Source organism: Pantherophis guttatus, chromosome 1, assembly GCF_059756535.1.
Source record: "Pantherophis guttatus breed Tessera chromosome 1, ASM5975653v1, whole genome shotgun sequence".
NCBI lineage: Eukaryota > Metazoa > Chordata > Lepidosauria > Squamata > Colubridae > Pantherophis > Pantherophis guttatus.
In genome coordinates this window covers 37,980,437-37,990,879 of record NC_142063.1, presented here as the reverse complement: position 1 = coordinate 37,990,879, position 10,443 = coordinate 37,980,437, and the positions used below count along the sequence as shown (strand labels likewise).

The 10,443-nt window shown below is 37.4% G+C and overlaps 1 protein-coding gene across 1 annotated transcript in view; it reads left to right on the top strand.

The window, feature by feature from the left end:
• Positions 1-10,443, top strand: part of ASPG (asparaginase) — an 82,092-nt gene that overhangs the window by 15,674 nt on the left and 55,975 nt on the right. The window contains exon 6 of the mRNA XM_034418561.3: positions 227-353. Coding sequence (XP_034274452.2) covers positions 227-353 — 127 coding nt within the window. The remainder of the gene's footprint in view (positions 1-226; positions 354-10,443) is intronic.

Sequence of the window (10,443 nt, the reverse complement as noted above, 5' to 3'; positions counted from 1 at the left end):
TTTACCTGTATTTTGTTGTCAAAATCCAAAAGAGACACAGCACTTTTCAAAGCAGCCCAGAGATAAAACCCTCCTACATAACCCTAATTATATTTATAACTCTCTCTAAAGTAGCTTTCATTGTATAGAAAGAAAAGTCAACTTTATGTGTGTGTATGTTTTAATCTGCTGGATCTTTTAATTACAAGGTTTGCACACTGACATGCTTCTTTTCTCATCCTTGTAGGTGTGCCTGTACTTTGATAATAAACTGTACAGGGGAAACCGGGTGACTAAGATGGATGCAGGGAGTTTCAGTGCCTTTTCCTCACCTAACCTGCCTCCGCTTGCAAATGCTGAGGTTGATATTATAAGTAAGCAATGATGTGATTTCACCTTTCAGGCTGTAGTTAATCTGTAACCCTTTCCTGGATTGTTGCCACATGGGTCCCGGTTGTTCAAGCATCTTTATCTTTTATTTATGAGGTTATTTTTGTTTGTTTGTTTGTTTGTTTGTTTGTTTGCCAGTATTACAATAAGCACCTAAATTCTCTCTTTATTCAGAACAGACATGATATGAAGCCTATTTCTTATGTCACTTTTGAATGACATGGTTTACATAGCTTATAGTTTATCAACTGATTGCAACTGTTTGTCCAATTGTTCCTCCTTATTGTCTCTCCAGTTGTCCCGCTAAAAGATGCCATTGACAAGGAATTTTCTCACTGGCCTTCAATTTCACTTGCTGTCAACCAGACAAACAAACCTAAAGCGATGTCTGGCTACTGCCTGGTTAAAAAAAGTAGAAATGGTAAAGGTGGTAAATTCAAGTGAGCTTGTTGAGAGGAGTGTTTTTAGTGTCTTGTGAGTTCTGCTTGTAGCAGAATACCATGTATAATCCCCTGGAGAAGGGTTGACTAGTGTTCGTTTTTATTGATGAAATACATACTTCTATTGGTTAGAATAGGACATAACATATTCACAAGGCCCTTGGAGAATAAAAGCACAATTGAATTCCACTTCAGTTAAAGTTGCATAAACCTGAACTGAATTCGTCTCTTCATGCCTCAGTAACAGGGTTCACAAGCAGTTCGTGTTGAAGAGATAACAGAATTCTGTAATTCCTCATTGATGCCATGGTCCTTCTTCAGCTAAGGAATAGGATTAGACAGAACATAAAGTGACGTGCATGAAATTTACATTTTAATTGTACATGATTTATTGCATTAAAAGATTTTATAACCAAAGTGATGAAACCTAGCAGTCAATATTTATAAATTAAATCTCCAATGGAAGGATAAACATTTCACCTGCCCTGTTCTCCTGGCAAAATTGCACCTTGATTTTAAATTAGTGCTAATGATTTCACTAGAGAGTGGACAAACATATCAATTTCACATATTGGACTAAAGCAATTCTGACTTGTTCAGTTTTGACTTATGGTTATAGCACAGCTATTATGGTCTGTAATCTTTACTTATGAACCAAACATATTCAATGAGATATGTTTAGAACAAATACGACTTAGTGCCATTGCACTACATCCATATCACATAGCTTAAGTAAAAGTCTCCTTTCATTTATTTTGACTTCTGGTAGCTTCATAGAAATATCCATCCAGTTTTCTTGGCATCAATACAAAGTGGTTTGCCACCACTTTCTTCTAGGATGACTTCTTAACTTCCCAGTTGAATCTACAACTCTGGTAGTCCCTGGAGGCCTCCAATCCAAATGCCACCAGGCCAACTCTGCTTGGGAGCCCAAACCAAGCAAGGGCAGCCATATGCTGTCACTTGCTAAGACAGTTGTCAGAGATTTCATTAAGGCAGAAAAAGATAACTTTCTTGGTAAGTAGACCATTGAGATTCCCAGAGCCAGAACTAACCCTATATTCAGTATGACAAATATGAGTGCAAATTTGAATCCCACTTACTAGATGTTCTTTGTTGGAACTGTGGTCTTTTGGCAGAAGCTGGGTATCCATCTGTGAGAGATGCTAGCTTTCCTACATAGATCTTCAGAACAGTCTGGATGACCTTAAAGAAACCATGTAATGTTCAGCTGCCGTAGGAAATACTACCTTGCCTAGCATGATAGTAAACCTAGATTTGTGAGTCAATAGCAGGGATATAATCAAAAAGGTGAAGCCCTGTCCCTTTTTTTATGTGTATCACATTAAACCAACAACAACCAGAAGTTTGATTGGAACATTGTGTCCCATCACCTTGACATTTTTTAACCACACCCATTGGATAGCTTAGTAGCGAATTGTGACCAGTCTGAGTTCCCTGTTTAATAGTCTTGTCTAATTCACGTATTTGTTTCATTAACCACATAAGTTTTTTTTAAAAAAATCAACTTAGAACCATTAAACTAGAATTTTTAACAACCAGTTTTAGGCAGTCCTATTCAGTTTAAAAAGCTCAAGTCACTTCTGAACACCCCTGCCAAATAAATACAAGAATATTTATACATAACATTATTGTTTGGATGGATTAGGCTACCTTTGCTTATAAGAACTTGTTGCAGTTATTTTCAGTAATAGCGAATATATAATTTTGTTCTGGCCAGGAGAAGGTGGCTCTATTGATCTTGTATGTGTCTTTGTCTTGTATTATTTGTATGTGTCTTGCCTTGCCAGTTCAAGAAATTTCACCATTAGCTGTCCATGGTTTTCTAGCTCATTGCTGCCTCTCTGTACTCAGAATGAACGTGCAAAGTTATGTAATTGAGGTTAAGCTACTTTCAGCCTAGCAGGGAAGGGATGAAAAAACAGTGTCAGGTCTTCCCAGCAGATTGGAACTAGCTGAAAGTTGCATTTCAGGTTTGATTTTGCAGATGGATTCCCCACTCCCTCCCTCTTAGGGAGGGATCACTTCTCAAAGCTATTGTACTCCTTTAAAGGAAAGAATTCAAACCTGTATGGCAGCCTGGATCCAGCTTTACTGCTTTCTAGAATACTGTATGAGGAGATTAGTTGGTCTCTTCAGCTCTTGGACAGGGTTTCTTTTATTGCATGCGACCTTGCTGGCAATACTTATAGTGTGTTGGCTTTTCACAGCTTAAATAGCATCTTGTGTACGTGATCTCCATAGAGAGACCTGCTTCTTCTTGTTCTGTGTGTTTTGAAATGAAAGTCTTTCCAGATACTGGATAATGGAAGGCAGCCAATGTAAGTGCTTCTGCTTTTGTAAACCTCTCAAGTCTACACTCCCAAGGACTGCAAAAGCAACCTAACTCGATTATGTAACCTGATGGGTAATATATCTTCACCACCTAGAGTGGGAGGAAATGAAGCAAGTGAAATTTTTCCCCATCACTTTTTCTTCATCCCAGTACATGTTTAATTATTATACATGTTTAATTATTGCGCATCAGACTGCTGTTAAAGGATTAGGAACTCAGCCAAATCTACAAACGTGTGTTTGGATGCCATCATTAGCAGGGTGCACCTGCTGGTTATCTCGGACTCATGTCTTCTTGCAATATCCAAGGGAAGGGCAACCTGTGGGCCAGGAAAAAAAAAGGGGGGGGGGTTATAACATTCTTCCCAGACACAGAAGATATAGCACCCTTAGGGCTGCTCTTAGGTCTCAGTTACCAAAATCCAGTAGTCAAACCGGTTGGCTTACACATCTCCTAAATTCAGTTGCTGAATGCCAGATTAGTTCAATATATAAAAGTATTTTATATCCGTGATCTTCTTGTGGATCAGCAGGCTGGTCGGGTTGTGTTATAGAGACCAGGATAGGAGAGCCGGGTGGCCTGAATTTAACCCATATAAACCTGCCTAGAGATGTTGTACAACGTCAAGGTAAATTGTGAGGTAGAATTACAGTCATCTATAGGGGATATGTGGGGACGCGGTGGCTCAGTGGCTAAGACGCTGAACTTGTCGATCAAAAGGTCGGCAGTTCAGTGGTTCGAATCCCTAGTGCCACGTACTGGAGTGAGCTCCCGTTACTTGGCCCAGTTTCTGCTAATCTAGCAGTTCGAAAGCACGTAAAAAATGCAAGTAGAAAAATAGGGACCACCTTTGGTGGGAAGGTAACAGCGTTCCATGTGCCTTTGGCGTTTAGTGATGCTGGCCACTTGATCCTGGAGATGTCCTCGGACAGTGCTGGCTCTTCGGCTTTGAAACGGAGATGAACACTGCTCCCTAGAGTCGGGAACGACTAGCACATATGTGCGAGAGGAACCTTTATCTTTACCTTTTATAAGGAATACATTCCTTCTCCATTAATCAAATTCCCCAGCGACTATATTTGGGGGAGTATAGTCGTGGGTTGGGGGAGGGAGAAACAGAGTACTTTGTTGCTAATCCAACAGTTTATGGATTACACTGGTGCTCTCCAAAATGGTCCTTAGAATTTTAGGATTTTGGTGCTTGTGGATCTCAATGCCCATGCTAGTGATCCTGGAAATGGACTAACTTCATGGCCATTAAACATACATCAGAAGCCAGATACACTATGCAGCAACTGATCTAGTTTTTTTCTTTTGAGTTTCTGGAAAGTGAAGTGATAGTTAAAGAGGGAAAATTACTCCTTTGTCATGATTGGATTACTTCCTGTTATGATTTAGCCAGATTGCCATTCTCATCTTCAGGAATGAGGATCTAGCATGCTTCCTAAGACTTATGAAATTGTAGCAGTTCCTGAAAGCTTTGTAGAGTTTTCTGATCAACATAGCATCCCTCCTCTATTAAAACCTTAGTTATAGAAGTAGTGAGAGTTCACAGGGCTCCTTGGTTTAGTGAAAAGCATACAAGAATGAAATGTAGGGAAATATAATTGAAACATAGATGTTAACAGTCTCAATGTGAATATAATTGCACTTACTATAGGGTACTTATGAGGGCAAAGACAATGTTTGTGTTCACAGCACTAATTATGGTGGCAAAGAACCCACTGTGTCCCACTGAATTACCCAGCTGAACTTTTCCAAAGATTGTGAATGTGACATTTTGTCAAGTTCTAATTGGCAGAAGCAAAGCAATGAGTTTGTCATGCACTTTATTGCAGTGGTGAAATCTAAAGTTTGTTACTACTGGTTCTGTGGGCGTGGCTTGGTGAGTGGGTGGGTAATGTGACGGTAGGCGTGGCCAACTTTTTTTTTGTTTACTTTTAAAACCATTTTTTCTACAACTGCTTTGGCCGAAGAGGTTGTAAAAAAAATGCTTTTAAAAGCCTCTGACAATCCCAGCTGAGTTTTTTTTTTACTTTTAAAAGCATTTTTTTCTGCCGAAGAGGTTGTAGAAAAAATGCTTTTAAAAATAATAAAAAAAAAGCCTCTGATGATCGCGTGGCTCAGCTGGGCATGGGGGGGGGGCAGGGATTTTTGCTACCGGTTCTCTGAACCACCCGCCTCCATTGCTACCGAATCAGGTGATCCGGTCTGAACCGAGAACATTTCACCCGTGCTTTATTGGCAAAATTGCTAAAGTCTGCCAAAATTAGGAGAAGTTGTCAGCATACCACCTGACTATTTACTATAGAATCACTTTCACCAGTGAGACTTGAGGAGATTGACAAAGTTCAAGATATTTTCTTGATTATCTGCCCTTTTGATCTTTGTTCTTAGTGGGTTTCAGAAGCAAGCAATGTTGGAATGAGTTAAGAGAATAATGGATGTCACATTAATGGAAGGAAAGATGACAACAGATTTGAAGATATCAGTGATCTGACCCTTGTTGAAGAGGATCCAGAAATATCTGCTGTTAACATTCCATTTTTGGGCAGGATTTGATGAACTGATAACTAGTGAATTGTAGTAATAATGGATGTTACAGATTTTTCTGGATCCGTCACAGACCAGCACAGAAAATAGCTTGGTTACTCTTTTTTTTTTTTTTAACTTTTATTAATTTAAGAAACCACATAATACATTTATAAATGCAATTAAAACAATTTACAACAAGCATCATCTTAATAACATCTACCTATAATATCTGAATTGTTACAATATCAATATCCTATATTCTTCAATATACAATATTCCTCTCATCTTATATAATGATATTATTTTATTGATATCTCGTGTCTCTTAAATTTCATTTGATGTAAAAATTTATTTTACTCTATTGATATCTTTTCTTTTATTTAATTTTTCTTTCTTTCTTCTTCTCTTTTTTTTCACTTCCCTCTAACCATTTATACCATTTTTGCCAGACCAGATAATATTCATTCTTCCTTTCCTTGGATCGCCTTGGTAAGTTTATCCATCTCAGCGCATTCCATAATTTTGGATATTAATTTCTCTTGAGTTGGGACCTCTTCTTGTTTCCAATTTTGTGCGTATATAATTCTTGCTGCAGTCAAAATGTGTGTTATTAAATATATTATTTCTTTTTCATATTTGCTTGTAGGTATTCCTAATAAATAAGTTTCTGGCTTTAATGGCACCTTTTGAGTTATTATTTGTTCCATTTGCATTTTTATATTGTTCCAGAATTTTTTAGCTTTGGGACATGACCACCATATATGATAGTATGTCCCTTTATGTGCTTTACATTTCCAACAGTTACTCTTGGTAATTAATTTTATATAGGAGTAGGGCATTCTGTTGATTCTTCTAGTTTTTGATGCTGTTGATGTAGAATCATACTGAAGCATCTCTGTGAGTTGAAAATTGGAGGGATTGTTTTATAGTGGTTCCATTCCTACCTGTTGCTGTTTCTATTCCTACCTGATGCTGTTTCCAAAAAGAGGTTGGTGATGGGGTGACTTTTGTAAAGCCTTGTAACAGTTGTGGTGTGTACTTCCACGAGGTTCATCTTGCCTGGTATTTTTGAATATCTATAGAAAGTTGCTAGTAGAAGTCATTCTGACATTTGGAGTGAAGTTTCATCAGTAAATAGATAATAGTCAAACAGCCTCTCCCGAAGGAACCAGTAGTCACATTTGAACTGCTGTATCAGTGATTTCAGGCTGTGATGGAATGGATCAAAACTGATGAAATTCTCTGGCTAAATAGTTCTTATTTTTAGGAATTGGCTTTAAATCCAATAGGATGATATTCTCATATAAAATCGTTTTTCAAGCCTAATTTTCACTAGGGGCACAGTGACGTCAGTGTTCAGCATACACAACTAGTCAACTTCGTCCATTTCTGAGTGTAGATAGCTGTACATCAGTAGTACATGCACCAGTAATCTCTTAAATAGATTGTTGCAATGTACTCTGTGTTCAGCTGCCATCTTATATATGGCAATCGAGGTAGTATGTGGACTCAGAAGATGTCTGAACTTTATTCCATCTCTTCAAGCACTACTTTGGTTGCCAATAGTATGAGGACCCAGATTGTTGAGGGCAATATGCTGACTCTGTAAACTGCTTAGAGAGGGCTGTAAAAGCAGTATGAAGCGGTATATAAGTCTACGTGCTATTGCTATTGCTATACTACAGTAGTATATTTACTACCATTTAAGGTAGTGACATCTACGAAGCTCTAAAAATAGCTGTGGACATGGAAACTTGAGAGATCAGTTCATCTGATATTGAGAACATCACAATATTTTCAGAATGATGATATGTTTAATAATATTTTAAGTTTATCTTAACATCTGGAGTGTTAATATTCTAAGCATGATTCTGTTGTTAAACCACCCTATACTCCAAATGATGGTAGCTGATTTAAGGAAGAAGCATATTCTTGGTGGAAAATGTTCCCTAAACTCTACTGGCCTGATGTAGCTTTCTAATCCCTTATTGTACTACATAATAGTTCTCAGGTGACTAAAAAAAAATACAAGAAGAAAAAGCTAAAAGGCAAACAGCTTGTGTAAGTATTAATGTCCACATCTACATTTCATCACTTGCTGAGTGCAACATGAAGTGGCTTGTATCACAGATCTAAATCAAAACAGAAATGCCATGATATTATAACATTATCTCAAATGCAATGTAATTAAGATGTCAGATTGCATGTCATTAATGCGTGTAGGTGTATGTCAGGCCTTTGTTGGCTCTTGAAGAAACCATGTTCATTCCAGCCCACTACTATAGTTTTATTTGGAGTGCTCAATTGGGCTAGTGACAAGTCCAGTCTTCCAGTACTGGTTCCTTCCTAATGTGTTGGATGACAACAGTCACATTCCCTAGCCATCAGGTCACTGGGTTAGGCAAGTATGGCCTTCATCACTCAATAATGCTTCTTACAAGTCTGAAACAAACTCATGAGATATAATAAGCACACTGATCATTGTTAAGGAGAGCATTTACCCTGTTCTTACTGTAGTGTTTTAGGGATCAAATACTGTAACTTTGAATGGACTCATCTAAGTGTTTTAGTTTAGATTGAAGTAAGGAATCATGAAATGAAGAAGCTTCTTGGATGAGAAACAAAATGTTTTCAACAAAAAAAATCGAAGTCCAGTTGCCTTTTGGAAAAAGGACTTTTGAGACAATCATGACACTGATGATTTAGACTCTCCATAGACATTAAGAAATCATTTTTTCCTGTTTTCAAATATAGTTTTTGCTAATGAAAAAGTGTCTTTGGTTTCTTCAGCTATTATCTCTTGTTTATGTCTAAGCACTGGCAACAACTACTAGAAGAAACAGCTTGGTCACTCTCATAGCAGAGGGTCTAGAACAAATCTAGGAGTTTCATAGTTTGTCTGTGTTCTGCTTCTGAGAATATTTGATTACCTGGGCAGGAAGATTCTGGATTGTATGATTAATGTCCCATCTCAATCAGGAGAAAGTTTCCTTCTGCATCAACAGAAAAATGAACTAGGAATCAGACCCATAAGTTACATATCCATGATTCTTAACAATTACTAAAATCCTTGAAAATAACAAATCAAGTTGTGTATGGATTTAATTTTTATCATTGTGACTTGTGCCTGTTGCTGAAAGTTTACATAGATGTAAACGTCCAGAAACTAAAATCTGATTGCTTATACAAAGTTAGAATATTGAAGCATCTAACTCCATTGATTTGGTTAGTAATAGCTATTTGGAATCTTAGGTAGGAATGGTTTCTACCCTTGCTTGTTTAGGATTATTTAAGATTTGTATTGAATTTACATATTGTGAAGGACTATTTTTACTGAATGAAATACAACCTCTTTTACATGCTTGGATTATTGAAGTCAGAGCAGGTTGCTGGTACAATCTGGAAACTATACAGTGTTGTGCTGGAAAAAAAGTTGAAAACATTTTATTAACAAATGGACAGGTCAGAATTTTTCTCTGGAAAGTGTATTTGCTCCACTCTCACCCCCTCAGGGCAATTGCTTAAGTAATTTTATCCCTTAACCCCCAAACCTTTTTTAAAAACATGAGAATTTTTTTAAAAGAAAAAAGTGTTATCTTAAGCTACTGTATTTTTCGGAGTATAAAACACACTGGAATATAAGATGTACCTTAGTTTTTGGGGAGGAAAATAAGAAAAAAGCTGATTGGCAGGTGGATCAGCCTCCCGAAATACCCCCAATCAGTTGTTCCCAGAGGTGAATTTTAGCAACAGGTTCCTTGGTTGTGAGCTCTGTGCCTTGCTTTTTTTTTTGCTTTCTTTTCTGCCTCTGAAAGCCTCAGAGCTTTCAGAGGCAGAGCTTCAGAAAAAAAGCCTCTGAAGCTCTGTTTGGGGGCTTCTTTTCTGAAGCTTTGTTTCTGATGCTTTTTTCAGCCTCTGAAACCTCCATTTGAGAAGCTGGGTGGGGCTACATTCGGAGTATAAGACACACCCAGATTTTCACCCTCTTTTTTTGGGGGGAAAGGTACATCTTATACTCCGAAAAATACGGTAAGTTCTATTTTTGCCCTGTACATTTTTCAAACCAATGCCAAATGGTTCAGACATTTTGACTCTTTCTCTGGTGGCTTCATGCCATTACTGACTTCATTTTCTATGATCTTAACAACAACAATAACGAGAAAAATGTGTGCCATTTTGGTTGCAAAAAAGCCCATTCATCTCTTGAATAATTTGTTTAAATTCAGGATGGCAGAGGAAATCTCCAGCAACAAGTGACAAGGAATCTGACACGATAAACTGTGTTTTAGCAATGGCTAGATCTTAGCTAAATAGCTTCATAGCCAGTTTTTCCATCCTTTCATGCCCTATCATCAGAGTACCTATTTGAGCATACAAGAAGACAAACAGAGCTCAAAAATAGTCAGTCTTACACTATTAGATAAGGCAGTGCATCTCTGATTTATGATATAATATCTGATTTATGCCAACTCTATTCTTTGATTCCTTGCAGATAACCTTAGTAAATCTAGAGTCATTACATGCTAATAATGATGTTCCCCATGGAATACAATTTATTTAAGGGGTAAGGAAAAGAAAACCTTATCTGTCCCAAATAATAAATAAGTTTAATTGAACTTGTCACCTTAAAAAGAAATTTACCTTTAACCTTAAGAGGTTTATTGGTATTTGATGATGATGATGACTGAACTTCATAAGTACTAGGGACCCACCATGTCCTTCAAAGTTTTACCTTGTAGTTCT